The 22,559-nt window shown below is 42.3% G+C and overlaps 1 protein-coding gene across 1 annotated transcript in view; it reads left to right on the forward strand.

Moving 5' to 3' along the window:
- The window catches only part of HID1 (HID1 domain containing), a 57,436-nt gene that overhangs the window by 27,703 nt on the left and 7,174 nt on the right, over window positions 1–22,559 (forward strand). The window contains exons 5-16 of the mRNA XM_056863940.1: window positions 6,911–7,017; window positions 8,369–8,485; window positions 10,681–10,903; window positions 14,064–14,120; window positions 14,209–14,349; window positions 15,189–15,279; window positions 16,395–16,546; window positions 16,788–16,866; window positions 17,844–18,008; window positions 18,988–19,215; window positions 20,333–20,466; window positions 21,355–21,435. Coding sequence (XP_056719918.1) covers window positions 6,911–7,017; window positions 8,369–8,485; window positions 10,681–10,903; window positions 14,064–14,120; window positions 14,209–14,349; window positions 15,189–15,279; window positions 16,395–16,546; window positions 16,788–16,866; window positions 17,844–18,008; window positions 18,988–19,215; window positions 20,333–20,466; window positions 21,355–21,435 — 1,575 coding nt within the window. The remainder of the gene's footprint in view (window positions 1–6,910; window positions 7,018–8,368; window positions 8,486–10,680; window positions 10,904–14,063; window positions 14,121–14,208; window positions 14,350–15,188; window positions 15,280–16,394; window positions 16,547–16,787; window positions 16,867–17,843; window positions 18,009–18,987; window positions 19,216–20,332; window positions 20,467–21,354; window positions 21,436–22,559) is intronic.

Here is a 22,559-nt window from a genome sequence, read left to right on the forward strand (position 1 = left end):
ATCTGCTATAATAAACCAACAGCAAGGTTTAGCAGCAGTGATTATACTGGGGAATTTACATTGATCCAAAGCAATGTTGATTTTTTTGTATTACCCTGCTGTTAGAGGGACAAGGTACCTCTTGGCTCATTCCCACTTCAAGTTGTTTCAGAGCTGTTGAACAGTAGAGTGCAAACACCACTTGTTTAATTATTCTGTTAATTCAAGTTCTCGCTTCCGTGGCAGGCCTGTGCCAGTTTTACAAAGAGTACATTAGATTTGCTTGGTACAGACTGACCAAAGAGTATTGCTGGCAGGGAGGTTTATTACGGTAGATGGGTGAACCTCTCAAGTAACATTGTCCCCATTATTTTTTCTCGGTCCCTTCAGCCAACATAATAATTTTAATAATACATGTTCTGTCATTCTCTTTTGGATCTACATAGGCATAGTTTGCTCAGCAGGAGTCTCCTTTCATGAGAGAGTTAAGCATATTAGAAAGAACTTATCTAGCAGACCTCTAAACTTCACCTTTGTCTTTTCCAAGTTATTTTGTCATGCAAATTAGCTTCTAAAACCTGGGTCATTTATGCATGGGTACTTGCACTCACGTTCCCCCCCTGTCTGACTCAGTTGTTCCTTGGAGTTCTGAACAAGTTCTCTGTCCATTAGAAATGATCTTGCTGTCAGCCCTCGCAATGTCTGGGTCTTCCCATTCCTCTGTTAACCCAACTTTTCCCTATCCCCTGAGCTCAGCCCGGCTGAAATTTCCATGCAGAAGGCAAAGCATGGGCCACAGGAAACTGGCTTTCTTTCACAGCCAATCACAAAGCAGCGTGTAAACAAGAGAGGATTCAAATGCTTCCTCCTTCTTCAGAGCTCTTTCTGAGCAAAATAAAGGCTTTTTAAAATTGTGGCTTGGATTTCCTCCTCCCCTTCGTTTCAGATTGCTCCATTTTTTGCTTTTTGTTTTTAAAATGCTTTTTTATGCAGCAATTGGGTTTTTGGGGGTGGAATTTTCTCTGTGAGCACTGCAAAGTAAGCCAATTACAAAGCAGCATTTAAAGAGGGCAGGACTTGATCTGAGCATGGAGACTGCTGGTGCAGAGATTCCCAGCTGGAAAGTGTGGGTCCACCCAGCAGCGAACCTCATGCAAGACTGCCATGCATAAATGACCCTGGATTCCAACCCTCACCCCCACCACCCCTCCCTCCGCAGCTCTCGCATGTATAGGTTGCTTCAAAATTCAGAAATATCAACGTTCAGTTGCTGTGTCTATTTAAAGGCAGATTATGATCGATGTTGTTAAGTAATTATTTCTTATAGGCTCTGCCTTAAATGCACAACTTTATAGTGTCCACTGTTAGTTTGCAAAATTTATACTCTGTCTTTCTGCCCTCATCAGGGCCACCATGGTGGCTAACAGATTAAAAATGTCTTAAAAACAATTAAAACGTAACACAAATAAATCGTTAAAACCAAAGTTAAAATACACATACAAAAACATAAAAACAACAATTAAAGCCCAGGCCAGAAGGGAGGGATCACCGAGGGAATGCCAGCCGAAACAAAAAGCCTGCTGGGGAGAAATGGCTACGGAAGGGAAAAGATGAATCTACCTGGAGAGGTGTTTTAATGGGAAGTGAATAAATATATTATGCTTTGGTGAAAAGGGTGAATGGCTCATGTTCTGCACTGCGTTCTACAGGGTTCTATTTAGGATTCTGTGAATCCCAGCTGTTGTGGTGGGGAGATTGTGTTTCTGTATGTATATGTATTTTGTTTTTAGATGATGCTTCTTTTTTCCTTTTTTTATAAATATTTTATTAAATTTTTCAAAATATACAAACTAACAAACATACAATTACACATACATTCACACACAATTTATACTCCTTCAGGGAGTCTGTTTCATCATACAGATTCTTTGCAGTCATACTGTTTGTAGAGACTTAGTTTTTTTAAAACATAAAAATTTTTAAATATAAAAATCTTCCACTGTGTTTTGTCTGCACGCAGAGTGGATTTCAGCGTTACCATAAGCACATAGAATAAAGAACAATAGACATGTAAAGCAAATCCTAAGATACCACTATTACAACAACACTTGATCTGCTGAAAGCTTGCTGAAATAGAACTGCTTTATACTGTTTGTGGAATATAATGGGGAAAGGGTCTATATTGTTTTCCTGAACAGATGGAATACTTCACAGGGTGATAGCAGCTACTGAGTAGGCTGATTAATTAGCTTTCACTGTTTGGACCAGCTAGAAGCAGGGCACCAGCATGAGGAACTGTTACGTGGATTTCAGTAGCAAGCCAGTCAGTATAGGAAAGGTGACTTTGCAATATGAGAGATCATCAAATTAGACTGAAAGTTAAAATGTCTTGTACATTTCAGTCTTGTGGCAGGTTTCCAGTGTAGCAGTTGTTGCTGAGTAATTGACTAGTCTTGGTTTTAAAAGGTCATTGAGACAAGAGGCATGCCAGGTGGGTGATCGGTTAAAAGCCCTCACAAATGAAATGATATTACATCATCGTTTAAAATTTCTAGAGACCCACCTCCTCAGGGCAACATTTCACAAGGTTAGGAGCTATTAAAGAAAAAGAGCAGGCCCCAGTACGTGCCAGGTGAGCCACTGTAACTTATTTATTTCAATCCTGTTTTTCTCCCTAATGAGAACATAAAGTGGTTTACATCGTTCTCTTCATTTTATCCTCACAATAACCTTGTGAGGTAGGTTAGGCTGAGTGTGTGTGACTGGACTAAGGTCACCCAATGAGCTTCCATGGTAGAGTGGAGGTTTGAACCTGGGTCTTCCAGATCCTAGTCTGACCACCGCAGCACACTGTCAAGCAGGAGTACTAAAAGGTCGCAACCAGAACACCATAGTTAGTGTATGGGATATGAGAAGAGATGGCCTTTCAGGCTGCCTTTCAAATTGTCTGGTGTCACCAGGGTGTGGGGGTTTTGCCAGTCTGTTATTTGTATAACTTTTAAAAAAGTTGCATAGCTGCTAAATTGGATAGCGGCATACTCGCTGGCTACAGATGGAGCTAAAAATGTGCACAGGTATGCAAAAGAAAAGGTGTTGGAGGGACTTTGGAACAAGGTTAAAACTAAACTCCACTGCATAGAGTCTCAGCTTTTGAATCTGTTATTATGAGTCAACAGTGGGAAACAAAAGTGTGGGGTCAGCAAAAAATGGCACCAAGGAAGGGCTTGCACTGCCCTTTTACAAATGGGAGAGCAAAGATTCTGGATTAATGTGATATTTGTTCGTATAGATTTGGTAACATTCAAAATTGAGGCAATGTATACAATTTATGTCCTCTCCAGTGTATGGAATCATTACTGTAGTTTAGGAGATTAGCACATTTCTAGCTGTAACTCATATGGTTGCTGGACATACATTAAATTAACATGCTAGGGTATGACAAATCATTAATGACTTGACTGGCAGACCAGATACCTGTTTGTTTGGTTTTTAATTTTTTTTTTTTACTGGTATTCGATCTCAGGGGGAGGTCAGCTTATAGGCCTGGAGAATTATGTCCTGTTCCTTAAACAGAGGATTAATGTCTGTAAATGGACAAGTGAAGCTTTTCAGGGCATGCAGGTAAATAACATCACCTAGTAAATAACATTCCGTTGAGCTTCCATTGGGACAGGCCATTGTTTCCCCTCCAGGCAGTTGGCAATCCTACTTGGGAGATACAGTATTTGTGAGAGTTTTTTAAAGGTTGAGCATGGACCTTTTTGGTCCTAAGGAATTTTGCAATATCTTATTTAATGTTCTGCACAAGTAAGTCTTGTGTGGCAGAAATCAATGCAATGTTGGCTGCAGTGATAAGCTCACAACTGTTCCAGTTAGATACTTCCAGTTAGAAGTTAATCTGCTTTCCTGCAGGAGGTACTCAACACAAGAGTATCTGAGTAGGCAGAAAACTGGATGCCATTTGAATTACTGCTTTTCTGCTGCAGTGTGTGAGATTGACTATTGCATAATGGAAATCCAGAAACATTAGGTGAGAGTTGTAATGTGAACTTGTATGTGGCAGGAAAAGACCAGCACAGAGAACTTGCTTAATTAAAGCATTGAAAAAAAATGTTTAACGATGCCAGGTGGCCTTGAGTTGAACACATTAATCTTGGGCCTTTTTACCCTTGATTGCTCCTGGAAAGAAAGCATACAGTTTTCAATGGCTATTTGTCTGCAAAACTGGTTCTGGTGACTTGCTTGTACCAGAGAAAAGTGTGTGTGAGTGTACTGCCAACGGACAATCATGGGACAGCAATAGAGGGCATTATTAATAAATTGGGTTACAAAGAAAAGCTTCTTTCTTTGTCCTGTATATGTTTTCAAGATCTAGAAAAGATAAGTGCAATACGGTGCTGTTGGGGAAAAGATCTTCATGATAATTCTGTGTTAGGAATATTTTCATAGGATAAAGGCAGCAGTACTGTTGAGGAACTAGGGTGGAATGTGCCCATTTTGTAGATGGATTGCAGGTGTGAGAAGAGTTGGAAGGCAAGTGAAAGCACCCATAGCAAAATAGGGGCAGAGTATCCTCAGAGTTCTGTGCCCTTTTTAAGGCAGATGTATTTTTAAAATATTCGGGATAATACGATAGTGGCTTTCTGCTAAAAATGTCTGTCTACACATATTTTGCCTTAGATGATTTTTTTGACATGTATATTGCATTAAGAACGTAAGAAAGGCCATGCTGGATTAGACCAAAATCCAGCAAGTCCAGCAGTCTGTTCACACAGTGGCCAACCAGGTGCCTCTAGGAAGCCCACAAACAAGACAACTGCAGCAGCATTAACCTGCCTGTGTTCCAAAGCACTTAATATAAAAGGCATGCTCCTCTGATCCTAGAGAGAATACGTATGCATCATGACTAGTATCCATTTTTACTATGATTAGCCCTCTCCTCCATGAACATGTCCACTCCCCTCTTAAAGCCTTCCAAGCTGGCAGCCATCACCACATCCCGGGGCAGGGAGTTCCACAATTTAACTATGCGTTGTGTGAAGAAAGACTTCCTTTTATCTGTTTTGAATCTCTCACCCTCCAGCTTCAGCAGATGACCTCACATTCTAGTATTATGAGACAGGGAGAAAAACCTCTACCAGATTCATTCTACCAGGTTCATGAAGACAACAGTGGAAATAAGAGCTTTGTGCCCCCTTAAAGAATAGCATGTTTATGTGAACCAAATCCCATTGCATCACATGCAGGGTGGTTTTCCAAAAGACTGGAAATAGTTGTACATTTGGACAATTCACTCTATTAAAAAAAATATTTAAAAAGCACACTATCAGTAGTATCCATAAAATAAAAGAAAGAAAGAAACATGGCATCCATCAAGGATACTTTCAGGGCAGTTTGATGCTGGTTGTACTAAGTTATGTAACTTTCTATGGCAGGCTTTGACAAAAAAATTTGGCCCCAGGAGCCTACCCCAAAATTTGGTTGCCAGACTCATTTTTCATCCTTCAGAGTTGTTTGTTTTTGTTTTCTAATTTTTACTACCCCAAAATCTAAACCTAAACTCTTCACAGTTTCTGATATGTTTATTATAGCTATGACAAAAGTGTTGTAGTATATGCATAAATATACGAGTAACCCTGGTTATTATCACCAAAACAAAAAGCTAACCTCTAACCCTAGCATAACTACCCCAATTTTTCATAATGCCATTATTGCTTTCAAAAGCTCGATTTAATTGAATATTAGACCCAGTATAGAAGGCAACTGGTTAAGAACTAAATCCATCCACTCCTATTGAATGATGTAAAGTTAAGTTTACATACATCCTGATATACCCCCCAAAGATCATTACGATCTTCTGATAATAATTTGCTGGTGGTCCCCCGGCCCGAAAAGTGTGTGGCTGTCCTCGACGAGAGCCAGGGCTTTCTCAGCCCTGGCTCTGGCCTGGTGGAATGCTCTGTCTGGTGACATCAGGGCCCTGTGGGGCATGAAGGAGTTCTGCAGGGCTTGCAAAACAGAGCTTTTCCACCAGGCCTACAATTGAGAGCAGCCGCAGGTGTCATTTATACTGGCCTCCCTACCGCTTTCTTCCTCTTAGGGCTGCCTGCCTGTTTGCCTCAGTTGGTACAACAAAAATTGTGTGCCATCTTTGGGTTTCAATGATTTGAATGACTGTGGTATAGTGTTTTATTACTTAAATGTTTTATTGATATTTATATTTTTGATGTAGGGTTTTAAATGTTGTTACCCGCCCTGAGTCTGGTTTTGGCTGGGGAGGGCAGGCTAGAAATCGAAAAAAAATCAATAAAACAAATAAACAAGCAATAACAAGAAATTAATGTACACTTATTTCTTTATCATATAATAAAACAATCTGATGCAAAATTATAAATAACCTTTGTGTTTGATCCAGCCTGCTTTTTTGCTCAATCTTGGCCAATTCTTTTCCTTATCACGCCTTCCATTCCTCATACCTTTGTCCATGCTGGTCTCATGATTCCAAACAGCTCTTTTTGTGCTCAAAGAGGATCCCATCCTCCTTTTTTACTAGTGAAAAAACTGGTTTGATCCAACTCTTTGTACGTCAGTTGAGAATTGCTGAGAGATGCTTCAATAAAATCATTGCTGAAAATACTAGGCACCACGGTAACCAGTCATCTGGAATTTGTCAAGCCCTGTACTAGGCCTCAGTTAATGTCACTGTAAGCATCTTATTTTACAACCTTCTGTGCTTCTTGAACAGTTGTCTTCCATATTCTAGATGTCATCAGCAGGTAGCCTCTTCATCCAAATCTTTATCAAGTCCATGCATACAGATGAGAGGCTTGGTAATATCTACTCTGGTAAAATACCAAGTGTGTCCTATGTTCTTACAGCCTCTGTTGGCATGTATATTGATCTTTCTTTCCTGATCCCTTCCCCGCCCCAGGATACAGCTGAGGATATCCATGCAATCGATAGTTGTGAATACATCTGGGAAGCTGGTGTTGGGTTTGCTCACTCTCCGCAACCTAGCTACAACCATGATTTAAATAGGTGAGTAGGGCGAACTGAAGATATGGGCCTGGGTGATCAGCACTACTCAGAATCATGGCCATATAATTAGAATATAGAATGGTGAGGTTCCCAGTGGGCCATTGCTGAGGGCAGCATGCTCTAATTCATACTGTGATGAAAGCTGGGAATTATGAAATTTAAAGATTCTTGCTCTTAGAGGAAAGCCCATGTTTCCTGTTCAGTGATGCTTGAAAGAACGTGCAAGGCAAGAAATTTTTCACCGTACTGAGAAGCTGTTAATTAATGAAATTGCATGAGCCCAGCAGTGCTTGTAATGCACAGGCCTTACCTGAATGACTGTTCTCTTTCTGATCTTCTGCTGTTACTGTTTGTATTCCGCAGCTAGGTGGGCTGGGTGATTGCAATGGGACCGATCAGGTGACATCGCCGTGTAATGTTCGTAGCTTGTCATTTTAATAGCTGCTAAATGGGATCAGGAGAATGTATTTGGGGCATGTATCCAGGTGATCAGAATGAATATTGCTTATGGGATTGACTCTACTTCTAACATCTTTTAAGATTTTTTTAATTGCAAAACGTAACAATGTAAAATGAAGCGTACTACAACAAAACAGGGAAAAGCTGAAACCTCAATATATGTACATTTTCTGTGGTCAAAAGAAGACCCCCCCAAAAAAGCTACTCAGTGACCAATTAAGTATCAAAATGAAAAAAAAGTATTATGTAGCCAGTGAATGATGAAATTTATTTACAATACAGCCAAGAATTCAAAACCGTCCCTGATATTGGTGCTTACCCCACTCCCATAGACATACACAGCTGGGCTGCGTCCACATTGGCAACAATTTTCCGTGTTCCTTCCATTGCCACTGCAAATGCAGAGGTCTTTGCAACAGAGTATTCATACCATAGCTTTCTTTACACCTTTTTGGAGAGCTTTAAAAAAAATCAGTAATTGATACATTGCTATAGAGTTAAGCTACAGCGGTATGTCAATTGCCAATTTAAAGCAACAATGGTATGCCAGTTACCAATTAAAGACAAAAAGGCCTCTTGTGAGTCTGGGAGAGGGGCAGGGGAGAAACGGTGGCTATGGGAGACTGAGAGAAAGAAAATGACACTGATGTGGGTAGGAGCTGCAAAGCATGAATACTTTTTGTATACACAAACTGTATAGTCTTTCCCATAAGTTTGTACCAAACCAGGTTAGGGAGAGATCATAGCAAAGCAGGGAAAACATGGAAAGTGGACAGTTAGGGGGCAACGTTGTTGGGATGTGACAAACATACCATGCCAATTTAGGCATGAAATTACAGTGAAACCTCCACATGGCAGCAGCCCAAGACTTTTTGTCTATATGTTTTTTCAGGACAGAACTATTGAAACTCCTGCTGACATGTTTCTCTGAAGTCATGTATCTGCCACCCTCCTCAGACAGCAGCAACACTAACCCCTGGGTCCAGTTCTTCTGTTCCACTGAGAACAGGTAAGAGGTTGTTAACTGCCTGTGATACATCTTTTGTATCAGTTCTGATTTAATTCGAACTATTATCCTTTCACGAAGAATCCTTCTATATATTTCCTCCATTTTCTTCCCTCTTCTGGTGGGTACTATCAAAACCTGTGTGTTCTTCTACTTCATTACTGTTGCCTTAAGAATGTCAATATTTGCTTAACTTGATCTACAACTCATACATTTTACCGCAGTACTAGGTACTTCCCTTATATAGGAAGTTTTAATTCATTGTGCCTTAGTATAAGGAAGCTGAATGGATAGACCTTCTATATTCCTGGTTTGCAGTTGCAGCTTCTGATATTTACTGAAATGGTGACGTTAGACACTTGTGTACATTTCTTGCATATTTGGTTTTATCTTCTTTAATGCCTGGTGAATCCTGCCCTCTTGTGGCAGTTATTTGAATCCCTTATTTTCAAAGTGGCTTCATTTCATTTAATCAAGCTTGTTAACCTCTACTGCCTTGGTAGTTTTTAGAAGTCTACTGATTGTTTCCCAGTTTCTACTTCAGTTGGCATAGTGAATGACTGATTACTGATAGCATTTATTTACTTAATTAATTCCTTGCATTCCCTTCCCACAGGGGTCCAGGGGTAGCTTACATTTAAAATACAATAAATACAAATACAAATAAATATGATAAGTATAAAACAAATAAGCCAATTAAAACATCAATTTAAGCCAAAATGAAGGATTAAAACAAGTGGCCAGCTCCCCAGTTCATAGCACTAACCAAAGGCCACCTGAAACAAAGCAGTCTTGTATGTACTACAGAATGCTGGCAGGTCCCGTAGGACACGAACTTCCACGGGGAGCTTGTTCCAGAGAGACGGGGCACCCACTGAAAGTGTACTTGCCCTGGTAGTTGACAGGCGTGCAATTTGTGGGCCAGGCACCTATAGAAGGCCCCGCAATGATGATCCACGGATGTGAGGGGGGTCATACTGGGAGTGGCATCCACGCAGGTAAGATGGTCCCAGACCCTTTAGGGCTTTATAGGTAAAAAGCACCACTTTGAATTGGCACTGGAAGCTGATTGGAAGCAAGTACAGGTGCTGTATGTTATGTATACAGACCAGGGAGATCCAGTCAGCAATCTAGCAGCCACATTCTGGACCGCCTGAAGCTTCTGAAGCATCTCCAAAGGCAGCCCTATGTGGAGTGTTCTACAGGAGTCTAATCTGGAGGTGACCATCAAATGGATCACAGTGGCAGGGTCAGAGCAGGACAGATAGAGAGCCAGCTGGCAGGCTCAGCGTAGATGATAAAATGTTGTCTTTGCCCCCCTGGACATATGTTTGTCTAGGGTAAGGGAAGAATTGAGCCACACCCTTAAGCTCCTAACAGAGTCCATTGCAGAGAGCTGGACTCCATCAAGTGCAGGTAAAGCCAGCTACCCCTGGGTCCTTGACCTACCCAAACACATGATCTGCATTTTTGAACAACTTAACTTCAGCCAGCTCTCACCTAACCAATCCACTATGGTATCCAAGCATGAGGCCAGGGCCGAGATCCCAGCAGTTGGCTGCTTTTCAAGCAGGAGGTAGATCTGGGTGCCATCCACATATTGGTGGCACCCAACTCCAAACCTCCTGATGATCTCCACCAGAGGGCGCCTATAAATATTAAACAACATTGGGGAGAGGATCAACCCTTGAGGGAACCCACAGGTTAGGGCCTGGGGAGCCGATTTCCTTCCACTGACGGCTACTTTCTGTGCGCCTCCCTGGAGGAATGAGGAGGACCACCTCAGTGCAGTGCCCCTCACCACCAAGGAGGCCAGGTGGTCAGCTGTGGTGGAGCAGGACCAGATGGTCAACTGTGTCAAAAGCAGCTGACAGATCCAACAGTAGCATGTACTTGAGAAAAGATAATAGGTAATAATTGTTCGGGTCTGGTTATATGTTGCTGTATATATGGAACATAATTTCATTCATCCAATTGGTTAGTAACCATCAGGCGAAACCCGAAAGCAGCTTCCCCTTTCCTCTCACTAACCCTTATTGTCTCTGTGGTGCATAGGCATCGCTTCCGCACTTTCACACAGATGGATCAATGCTAGTAGAATGTACACCTTGCAGAAAGTTTGGTTCTCTTCGGAAGGCTTTTAGCACTACAGGCCTGTTTTCTAGTGTCTTTTTTGAGCATGTTGGATCCTTTTTCAGGCATGCACTACCACTGTTCACTTCCCTCTTGAATATCATCTGTGCTTATGATCCAGTGGGCTACGGGATCCCTTATAACCACTTGCTCTTCTCGGACTATCGTGAACCCTTGGTGGAGCAGGCTGCCCAAGTCCTGATAGTCACACTGGACTATGATACGTCCACCAGCTCCAGTCCCACAGTAGACGGCACTACTACTGGAACCGTCATGGATGATGCAGATGTGAGTGTCTCCCAGATTTAGCTGTATTTCTAGTCCTTGATGTGGTGGTGGTGTTGCCTGCCTTTTCCAGAGGGTTGTAAATACATACGAATAGAATGTTGTATAAAATAGGAAACAGAGTTTTGGCTAGAAATTTTCATTGGTATTTATTACAGCAGCACTCTCAACTTGCAAAGATGAGGACAGCCTAAGGCCATTTATGCAGGGCTGTTTCCCTTGCAGTCACCCTGCCCACTGTTCCAGTGCTTCGTTTTGACTGGCAGAGGTCACCTTGCTCTCCCCATGCGTTTCTGCGTGTTTTACTCCTGTTTTCCGGATGCTGTTTTAGCGAGAATCTGGAAAACATGGGCAAAGCATGCAGAAATGTGCAGGGAGAGCAAGATGACCTCTGATGATTGGGAAAGGCATGCATAATCAAAACGAAGCACTGGAGCAGTCAGCAGGGGTGACTGTGGGGAAACAGCCCTGCATAAATGGCTTAAATCTAGTTATCTGGTTTGGGGTTTTGTGCCACCACCAAAGCCACTTTTTACATCCAAGTGACTCTAGAAATCAGGTAGTGGTTAAAACGTATGGGCAGCCTGAAGGGCTTTCCAGCAGACACCAGCAGGAAAGTTTTCTAAAGACAATTTAGGCAAAGACTGATGGTGTTCTTTGAACCCTAGGCAAAACTTAAGGAAGAAATGTTTAATTTTTTTTAAAGCAATACAGTTACCATCAAGGAGAAAATACAACCTATAAAACAGTAGCTCAGGGCTTCCAAATGGTTCAGTGATGTAGAGGTCCTTGTTTTTCTCTCAGAGACTTTTCTCACACAGAACTAGCAAGTCGCCCGGAAGCAATCTTGAGATTTCCCCCTCCCCAACAGTGGAGATTTCAGCGTAGCCGGCCTCTCTGAAGTCTTGGATTTTTCTGACCTCATGTCAGTCTTTGACTACTGCTGAGACTGTTGCAGCAGTTGTGGTGGCTCTGCAGCATGGGCAGCAGTGTTCTTTCTGAGGTGTACACCTAACTAAGCTAACTAACTATGAATCCTTGTTCTGTATTACTCTGCATGCTAACCAGTTCACTTCAGGGCTTTTCACACACTGCAGTGAAAAACAGCCTGTTTTCTCTGCTTTTATTTCTACCTGCGCGGCGTGCTGAAAAGGTATTGCATTATTTTGAAATAGCAGAGACAGCATAAACAAAAGGAGCACTTTCTGTTCTGGGTGACAAAAACTAATTGGCCCTTACTGTGGGAGTCTCCAGTACTAAAACAGTCCTGCTGAGTCTAACTGGTACTGAGTCTTCCAGAATTGGATGGTTTTCATCTGTCAGTCCTATAAAATTTCCAAGATGGTTATGGAGAATCTTGTGCTTCATAATGTTTGGAAGACTAAACAACATGTCACATGCCATGAATATAATGGAAGTTCTTAACGGTTTCCCTTCTGGCAACTTCTTCCTCTCTAAATTGCCCCCAACTCTCTCTCCCCCCCCCAATAATTCCAGATATGTATTTTGGCAGGGTAAACAGTTCCTAGAACAACTTGAGGGGGGCAAAAGAGGCAACTGTTGATGGTGCTGTGGAATGCATAAACAGCTGTCAAGAAAGGGTTTGGCATCCTTTTCTTTAAAGAAAAGTGTGGAACTTTGTTATGGGCATTTGCCTCTGAATTCACACGGTGTTAAACTTATTACAAAAACATATCATTTCTAGCTGTAGTATTTGTTGGTGTCATACTTGTTGAGTTAATCAATTTTTAGTTTCTGATTACGAGACCATAGAAATTTTGCAGATTTTTTTGCCCCTCCAAGTAGAGATAACTCTATGGTGACTGAGAGCTGATTCACATGATGCAATGTCAATGTGAAAGACACATAGACTTTTGACTACATGTGTGCTGGGAGTTCCAAACTGGAAACTTAATTCTCAGACACACAAATCCCCAAGTTGGACTGGAAGCACACAGAGAGGAGGCATAAGCCTCCTCCACCTCACATAATTTTCCTGAACTGAAATGGCTCCAGGAGCTGTTATTTGCCCTATTGGGGGACACACCTGTAGTCATCAGTACATGTAAGGTTCCCCAGTAGGGTAAAATGGTGGCTGCTTCAGGTTGTAAACACAACACAAAGGGAAATGCATAATTGCCCTGTTCTGCATGCTGTGGCCGCACTCTGAATTGGGCTTGTTTGTGTCTGGGAATTAAGCTGCAGCAAAGAACACTCAGACCAAATCTGACCGTTTGTAACATGTGAACTGGCTCTCTGAAAGTTTGCATGCTCCCCTAACTCTTCTATAGAACTGGAAAAGGAATAACTTTTTGTGTTTAACACTATTTAGAATCAGCAGCACTCCATATGTAATAGGAATTGGTCTATAGCAGCCCAGTCAGCAGATGCTAAGCTGCCATCTGAAAACATTGACTTTGGTCAACAGTAATGCAGGTTCCATTCATCCAAATGGAAGTTACCATCCCCTGCAATGGTCACCTAGCTTGCTGTTGACTTTTTGAAAGAGACACATTTTCATAATTCAGGAACTGAGTTCTACTTTGTGGCAGTGTTTATTCCTAGATTTGGCAAGTAAGCTTTTGTGGTCCTTAGAATTATTCCCAATGTGTTCCAAATTATGCAGTTTTATATATTAAGGGAATAAGGCAACTGGATCTAATTAGCATAATTCTGGTTGTGCGACTATGATAGAAATGGAAATGTGTATAGGTATTGAACATGGGGAATGTAGGGAACAAACGATGGAGCAGAAAAGAGAAAAGACATGGGAATTGCGGAAGGAGACTGAATTATTTTATATGTCTCAAAAGAAGACACAGCTTTTAATCTCAAGGCAAACATAAGAAAGGAAGATAGTTGTATTATCTTCTGGAATATTTGAAACAACTTGCTCTGAAGAAGACCTTTGTTTAGAATAAAATGTACACAAAGCAAATAAGACTTCAGATTGTGGTTTTGGACTGTGAATTACTGCAGCCTGCATTTTATTTATTTCCTGTAGTGGGAAATGGCCTTTAGATTTTCAGTATTTGTCAACATTTCTGCATGATATGATGAAAAGGTTTGCCAGAGAATTCAAAGCACTTCATAGATGTCCTTACTGTATTTTAGTATTCAAAATCAAATACTAAGCTGAACATTCAAATTTCTTTTAATGCAGCCTCCAGGACCAGACAACCTTTTTGTGAACTACTTGTCTAGGATACACAGAGAAGAGGTAAAGTTCTGTTTTCTCTTTTGACTGTTTGGTGAATATGCATTTGTCCCCAAGCTATGTTTTCTACTTACATACTCTGTGTTGGCAGGATTTCCAGTTCATTCTAAAAGGAACGGCCCGTCTACTTTCCAACCCGCTGCTTCAGACATACTTGCCAAACTCTACCAAAAAAATCCAGTTCCATCAGGAGCTCCTGGTTCTCTTCTGGAAGCTCTGTGATTTTAACAAGGTACAGATCTGGTTGGTAGTGCTGAGGAGTAGGATGGGACAGAGATCAGCACTTATGGAAAGAGGACAAAGGGAGCCATTGTGGTGTAGCGGTTAGAGTGTTGGACGGGGATCCGGGAGAGGGTAAAATCCCAGAAGGGGAATGACCAGAGAAGAAACACTGCAGTTGAATTGGGGGGGGGGGGCACACATGGAAAACCTTCATGTGGAAGTAGCCTTAAAGACAGGGTTTTTCCAAATGGCAATTCCCGCATTGTAGCAAAGTTTTGTTACAATGAAATGTGTAAGTGTGTGTGTGTGTGTGGGAGATTAGCAAAAGTGAGAAGTATTAATTATTATGGGGATTCATGCATTGCTGTTTTGAATGTTGCCGGTCTTGCCACTGCTGATCATTACCTGATATGTCAGTTTACTAGCAAAGATCAGTATGAACATCCACTTGGACCGTGTGTAGGTTGCTGATACAGCACTCCTGACACCTGGGAAAGCCTCCATTTAAAGTTGCCTGTATGGACAAGGTCTGCTATTATGGTGACAGCTGGTCAACAGTTTCTTCACAACAGAGAGAAACTCTTTGTCAGTGTAGTCTTTTATTCGCTCGGGATAAATGTGGGGTTTAGTCTTCTTCCTGCTGGGCCCTCTGCAGGGCTTCTCATAAGCCACACTTTGAAATGTGAAATGCCTGCTTCTGTACAGGCTGGTTTTGCTTCCTTTTCCACTTTCTGCGGACATCATTTCACGAGAGCATCAACTTAATTTGGCAGGCCACCGATCCCGATGCAGATGTTCTAAAGAAAAAATGCTTTGTGGAGGAGATGACTTGGTCTCTCTCTTTTTCAGAAATTTCTCTTCTTTGTGCTGAAGAGCAGCGACGTCCTGGATATCCTGGTGCCAATTCTCTACTTTCTGAATGATGCCAGAGCCGATCAGTGTAAGTTTACCTTAGCTGTTTTGAAGGCTTATTCTTCTCTTTGAAAGGTTGGATATGTTCTTATTTTATTTTGTATTCACTCATTTTTTATTGTACCCTCAAACTGGAAACAATACCATGGACATACCTGCAGTTGGGCTGCAATCACACAGTGTGATTGTGATCATACAGTTGTGCTTCTGGGAATAAGTCAGAAATCACCAGTCTGCATTTGTATAGCCCCAGAGCTGGCTCAAACTGGTGAATCATCCCACCTGCTCTCCTCCCATGCCCGCCCAATGGGATCCAAGTGGTAGACACGAGAAGTGGTGTGTGCTTCTGCTCGTGTTGCTGTCACCCCCACACATTCAAAGGCAGGCTGCAGAGGAAGGCACTTCCTCTGCAGCCACTGCGGATCCTGCTGGGTAGCATCAACTTGAGATGAGGTGGGGGCAGGCAGAATCCACATCTACCGCAGAATCCACATCTACCGTCTGCTCACATGTCGCCATCATCTATTGGTTTGGTGCCTCAAACAGCCGCTCGGCGCACCTGCCCTGACCAACAGCCTCTGTGTGCTAACCTGGGTAAGGCAACATGCAACTGCTTAAATTGCCTCTGTGATATAGACATTTCTAGGCATAAAGGAAGCGCTTAGGACAGATAGAACAACAAAGGTGAACGTGTTTCAGTAGGAAATGTGTGAGAGAGTGGCTGATTAGACAGAATTCACAGACTCCAGAAACCTGATGAATTTAGAATTCACAAGTTTAATTAGGTTTTCCTTGTCCTTTCATATAATCAGCCACTATGATTTTGAGTGATCTTAGATGAGAAGAAAGAGGCCTGTGTGGTTCTTCTTGTCTTGTGCCAATCTTTGGATAGATTTACACTTGCTTATTGCGGGAGTCAAATTTGTACATATTGCCATCTGACAAAAGTGCTTGAGTGTTAGAAAGGAGTTGTGGGTTAGCTGAATCCTTAGTTTCTCCTTTACTCTCCTGCTACATACAGAGAATAAAGGAATGCACTGAACAGCAGTAGGGTTCTGTGCTCCATGATTACCTTTCACTTTTATTTTTAACTGGATGTCTCCATTGGCCAGATGAGTGACTTATATGTGTTCCTATTCACAGCTCGAGTTGGACTTACACATATTGGTGTCTTCATCCTGTTGTTGCTTAGTGGGGAGAGAAATTTTGGAGTTCGCCTGAACAAGCCTTATTCTGTGCGAGTACCGATGGATATCCCTGTATTTACAGGAACACATGCCGATCTCCTCATCATTGTGAGTGCAATCCCCCCCCCCGTTTTTTTGTTTTTGTTTGTTTTGGTAGTGCCTGTGCCTTTCTAAACAGGCAGAAGTCTTTTGGGGAGAGATGGGCAGAAAACAAAATTACTGCTTCAGGACGGACCTGGGAATAATGTCTGGCACTGCATTTGTACCCTGACAGTCACCACCACAGAAGCACCACAGAAGCAAGCCTTTAATTCTGTTTGCTCTTCTTCACTTCTGTTCCATGCTGTAGGTCTTTCACAAGATCATAACTAGTGGGCACCAGCGACTGCAGCCCCTCTTTGACTGCCTCCTTACCATCGTTGTGAATGGTAAGCAGCCTGATATTATAGTGAGGAATGCTCACCTAACTGTTGAGATTTTAGGTTAAACCTACATTATTCCAAAATGTCAGTAGCATATAATAGCCCAGCAGCATATTTCTAGGGACCCTGGGTAAGTCCAAGAAATGTGGGCAAATGTTATGCTTGGGAATCTTCAATCTAGGTCTTTAGAGACTCCTTTGGAGGTGGCCATTATGAATGGAAATATTGTAAGATCACAATAATGCTCAAAAGGGTGCTTCTATGCTATGTCAATCTGTACTGCAAACTTCAAAATAATTTCAAGCTGGGTTGAAGAGGTACTGCAGTTCTGGCTTTTGTACAGCAGATGGCATCAGCTAACTTCACCAGTACCATTCCATTGATTATTAGATGCCTGAAATTAATTTGTCCATTATTTGTTTATTTATTTGGCCTATTTGTAGCCTGTCATGCTCCCTGAGACTCATGAGCAAATAGTATGGAGAACCTGCTGTGATGCCATTTTTGTTCTTTATTTAACATATTGTACAGCAATTCAAGCACTTAAGTAGGGTTGGCTGAGCAAATTGCCTTATTTTAAGATACCCTTTAATAAACATCCATGAACCCCATGGCACAGAGTGGTAAACTGCAGTACTGCAGTCAAAGCTCTGCTCATGACCTGAGTTCATTCCTGACGGAAGTTGGTTTCAGGTAGCTGGCTCAAGGTCCTGCCGAAGTCGAAAAATGAATACCCAGCTTGCTGGGGGTAAAGTGTAGATGACTGGGGAAGGCAATGGCAAACCACCCCGTAAACATAGTGTGCCTAGTAAATGTCTGGATGTGATGTCACCCCATGAGTCAGTATTAACCAGGGGACTTCCTTTACCTTTTTTTAAAAAAAATAAACATAGGTATTCCCTAAGGCATTGTCTGTGTACATAATATCTGGTTCTCCCTAACTCCTTTTTCCTCTTTCCTGCTCTTACCTCCCCTTACTCCAGTATCACCATACTTGAAGTCTCTTTCTATGGTAGCTGCTAACAAACTGCTGCACTTACTGGAAGCCTTTTCAACTACATGGTTCCTCTTCTCCACTGTCCAGAACCATCACCTGGTCTTCTTTTTGCTGGAGGTTTTCAACAATATTATCCAGTACCAGTTTGATGGTGAGTAGCTGAAGCATTCAGTCCTATTTCCATTTTTGATATTGTATTCCAAGCATAAATATTTCAAGAAAAGGGTTACTTTAGGACCATGACAGAAAATTACCCATAGCAGAAATGATGCAGACCTTTCTTCTAGATTTCCTATCCCTGATTTCCATTCAGCTGTTAAGAGCTGGAAGTCCTCCTATTTTGAGCACTCCTGGGATTTATTTTATGTTTGTTTCCATCTTTCTTTCAAAACTTTTTACTAGAAGAGGAAGCCACTTCTAATTAATGACAAACATGAGATTTTTTCTTAAATAACAGAATAAACTCTCGTTGCTTCAGCTTCTGTTGTTTTCTTTTATCGTTTCAACAATGATTCGATGCAAGTCGCTGTTGTTTCCTTTTTACATATGCGAAAGTAAGGCTATAAGACAATGACTTAATCAAGACCTGTCATTGAATCATAGCTCATCCTGGATGCAGGATTATCTCAAAACCAAGTCCTGCATGTTTATTACCAGACAATAGTCTTTTCTGTCCCCCCCCAGTTCTGCTATTTTAAAGTCACTTTTGGTGACACAAGCCAAGGGACCCTGTAAACCCATACTTCCTCAAGCAGCTGGGGTCATATTTCTGCCTAACAGTGTGAGCTGGTTCTCTTTGTGGCCAGAGACCCTTGTGCTGCCCTGGCTGATTGCACATCTCTTGTAGATAATTCTGTCCAAGAGGATAATAGCTCAAGAACCTATCATTAGCTGTGTGGGCCAGATCTTGCTACTATTTGGAGTTGTCCAGTCTTCTCCAGTGAGAGTGAAGAAAGGGTAAAAGCAGGGAAAGGGTCAAAAAACAAGAAAAGCCATTAAGTCCTCACATGCCTCTATAATTTTGGCATAGCTTCATGTTGTTTATGTTGCTTTACTGCAGAGCCATAACAGGAAAGATGGTAGAGCTTATCTGTTCTTTTCTTCTTGCTCTTGTTGCCGTGATTTCCCAGGAAATTCCAACTTGGTCTATGCCATTATTCGCAAGCGGAACGTGTTCCACCAGCTGGCCAATCTGCCTACAGATTTGCAGTCTATACAGAAAGCTTTGCAGCGCAAAAAGAAAGCTCCTGAACCCATATCTCGTACCAACTCTCAGGAGGGGGTGTCCATGGAAGGGTCGCGACCTGCTGCACCTGCTGAGCCTGGGACACTGAAAGCCAGCCTAGTAGCAACTCCAGGTCAGACCAATTTCCTTAGTATATGCTTGCTGTAAGGGGTGCAATAACTTTGTCACAAGGTTAGTTCATCCTTTGGTTTCTTACCAGACCGTATGAAATCACCTAGTGGGCTGGCTTGCTTCCGGATTTCCACTTATGCCCTCACAAAGAACATGCCATGTTCTCCCATTTAAGTTCCAACACTTTCTTTAGTTAGTGCACGCTGCAGTTGTGTGTTTTTTGTCTGTGCCTCGTTTCCATTATGTAGTCTGAGAGGATCCATATTCTCGCAGAGCAAAATTCGAAATTACATGGTCTGAAATGCTTACCGTATTTTTCGCTCCATTAGATGCACCTGACCATAAGATGCCCCCCCCGCCCCCCGCTGGCCGTCGGGCCGGGGAAAGCCGGCTTGCGCTGGAATGACGCGAGCTGGCTCTGTGCGCCCTGCCCGCCTCCCAGCTGGGAGGCGGGTGGGGCGCACAGAGCCGGCTCGCATCGTTCCAGTCCGCCCAGCCGGCTCTGTGCGCCCCCTCGGCACGAGCCGGCTTTCCCCGCCCGCCTCCCAGCGCGCCCAGCCGGCTCTGTGCGCACATTCACTCCATAAGACGCATAGACATTTCCCCTCACTTTTGAGGAGGAAAAAAGTGCGTCTTATGGAGCGAAAAATACGGTAATTCAGCCAGAACGTTTTCGACATGACTGTTGTTTACATGGGTCCCTTAATTTACAGATAATGTTTCTGAATGATTTGTGGAGGTTTCTGTTTGCAAGGTGTGTTGGGGTTTTTGCATGTGTTAGAATCTGGAATTTGTATGTGTCATGAACACACTTGATCACAAAAAAACAAAACAACCCCCCCCCCCCCTGAAAAGATTACGATGGGCTGTGTCTTCAGCAACCCTGGCTGTCAAATCTCTAAAAGGAACACATTTTGGCTTCCTAGAGCTTAAGCTTAATTCTCAGTTGCCCACATCTTCACATCACTTCTTTCTGTTGAAAGATGCAAATTCTCCTGTTGAAGATGTACTCAATACAAAGACAGGGGCAGATCATTTTCTTTCTTAGCATAACGTATGTTATTGATGCCCTGTAAGCACTGCTCAGCCTATTCTTAATATTATCTCCCAAAATCCAGGCATTGACAAACTCACAGAGAAAGCCCAAGTGTCACAGGACGGAACGATGTGCTCCCTAGAGCCAGAGTCTTCGCAGTCTCCAGTAGAGGGCAGCCCCTCTGGCATTGTCAGTGATACAGAATCTTGGAGTGGGGTAAGACTGCCTGTTGCTGTCATGTTTCAACATATTCTAGAGCCTGAGAATGAATCAGAACATAATCTAGTACCATACTTGGTGCTTCATACCTAAAGCAATCAACAGTGAGGCAATTCAAAATGAGTTATACGAGGCTTTACCTGTTAGTAGTCTGGTACACCATGTGCAGAGAGGCCATAATGTGTTATAATCTGCCAATAAAAAAGCAGCTGGTTTCTTCTTATCAGTGAGAACAATCTAGCAACTATTTTTCTTTGGTAAATTGTGGTCTGCAATTTGAACAGAATTATGCTGCAATAGTCTCTTAATCCGTCAACTGGGATGGTAACAAATGACGGATAAAGGAGTAAGGCAAGTTCTCATACTCAGGGAATGGAGATGTAGTACCATTCTCAGATCTGGGAACCATAAAGTTGCTGTAACTGTCAATAATGAAGGATAACTTTAGTTTTCTGTTACTGAAATGCTGTGACTGGGGCTTAATGTGGTTTGTGTCAAGGGCACATTCAGCACAAGAGTCCACGCAGGAAGTGTTACTGACGGAACCCTCCTGGTAATTGCATGTTTAGTTCTGTGTAGCTGATCAACATATCTGTGGTAAACAATAAGACACAACTGCTACATTTCTTCACCTTAATTTGGAATTTTTAGTTCTCAGGTATGGGGAACCTTGCATCAGTAATGAAAAGAATCTCTGACATTGCATTGCAAAAACAAAAGTTGCAGTATAGGACCTCCTTGTATTTCGTCTCCTTGTTTTTTAGCGCTGAATACATACTGCTCTTTGGCTTCTTGAAGGGCACATGAAGGATTAATCATCTCAGTATTGTTTGAACTAAAGTTAGAAAGCAGCAGGGAGGTTCAATGTTATGCTTATCCTTTTAGGAATCATTACAGCCCAAGCGTGATCAACGGCGCTTGTCCAGTGCATCCTCAAGTGGGCAGTGGAACCCAACTCCTGAATGGGTAAGAGAAACTGGGGACTACTGTTATCAGTTCACATTATTGCGCGATAATTGAATGCATATTGTTAATCATATGTAGTGTGGAAAGTACCCTGACCTGGATGGCCCAGGCTAGCCCAATCTTGTCAGCTCTCGGAAGCTAAACATGGTCAGCCCTGGTTAGTATGTGGATGGCAGACCACCAAGGAATACCAGGGTTGCTATGCAGAGGCAGGCAATGGCAAACCACCTCTGAATGCCTCTTGCCTTGAAAACCCGACAGGATCACCATAAGTCAGCTGCAACTTGACGACACTTACACACGCACTTTGCTCACTCTGTGTGTGAGTATTACAGCCTGTTACTTGTTAGGCCCTGATGAAGGCGAGGGTGTGGTTAGAAATTATAAGGTATGCTAGGTGTACTACCTGCCTGCTGTTGTCTGCAATACCTCTATGATCAAAATGGCAACAGAATGCTGCTTTATCATTTTGAGACTGGCACACATTGTTCCCCATTCTGTGAAAGGAACTGGGTGTTTTTCTTTTCTGAAAAAGAACTAAGGCACAAAGCACTATGCTTTATCTTTGTCTGTTGCTTTAATTGTAACTGGCCTGACATGGTCCAATTTCTATTCATGTTAAATCAGTAGACAGTACAAGAGTGAGGAATTCAGAAAGCCTAGACCTCTGAAAGCCTCCATGATTCTGTCTGCTGACTTAGAACTGTGTGTGTGTTGGTGCTGTCAAGTTGTTTCTGACTTATGGTGACTCTATGAATTAATGATCTCCAAAACGTCCTGTCATTAGCAGCCTTTCTTAGGTCTTGCAAACTGAGGGCCATGGCTTCCTGTTCAGCTGTAATCCTGCCTTGGCACTTTCTGCTTTAACCTTCATCAGTAGTCGTTTCAAGTCTTCATTATTTTCTGCCAGTAATGTAGTGTCATTTGCACATCTCAGATTGCTAATGTTCCTTCCACCAATTTCCACACCGCCTTCATCTAAATCTATTCCAGCTTTCCTTATTATCTGCATATTGATTGAATAGATAGGGAGATAAAATACATCCTTCTCTGACACCTGTGCTAATCGGGAACCATTCTGTTTCTCCATATTCTGTCCTAACAGTAACCTCTTGCCAGCATAT

Source organism: Euleptes europaea, chromosome 1, assembly GCF_029931775.1.
Source record: "Euleptes europaea isolate rEulEur1 chromosome 1, rEulEur1.hap1, whole genome shotgun sequence".
NCBI classification, from domain to species: Eukaryota; Metazoa; Chordata; class Lepidosauria; order Squamata; family Sphaerodactylidae; genus Euleptes; species Euleptes europaea.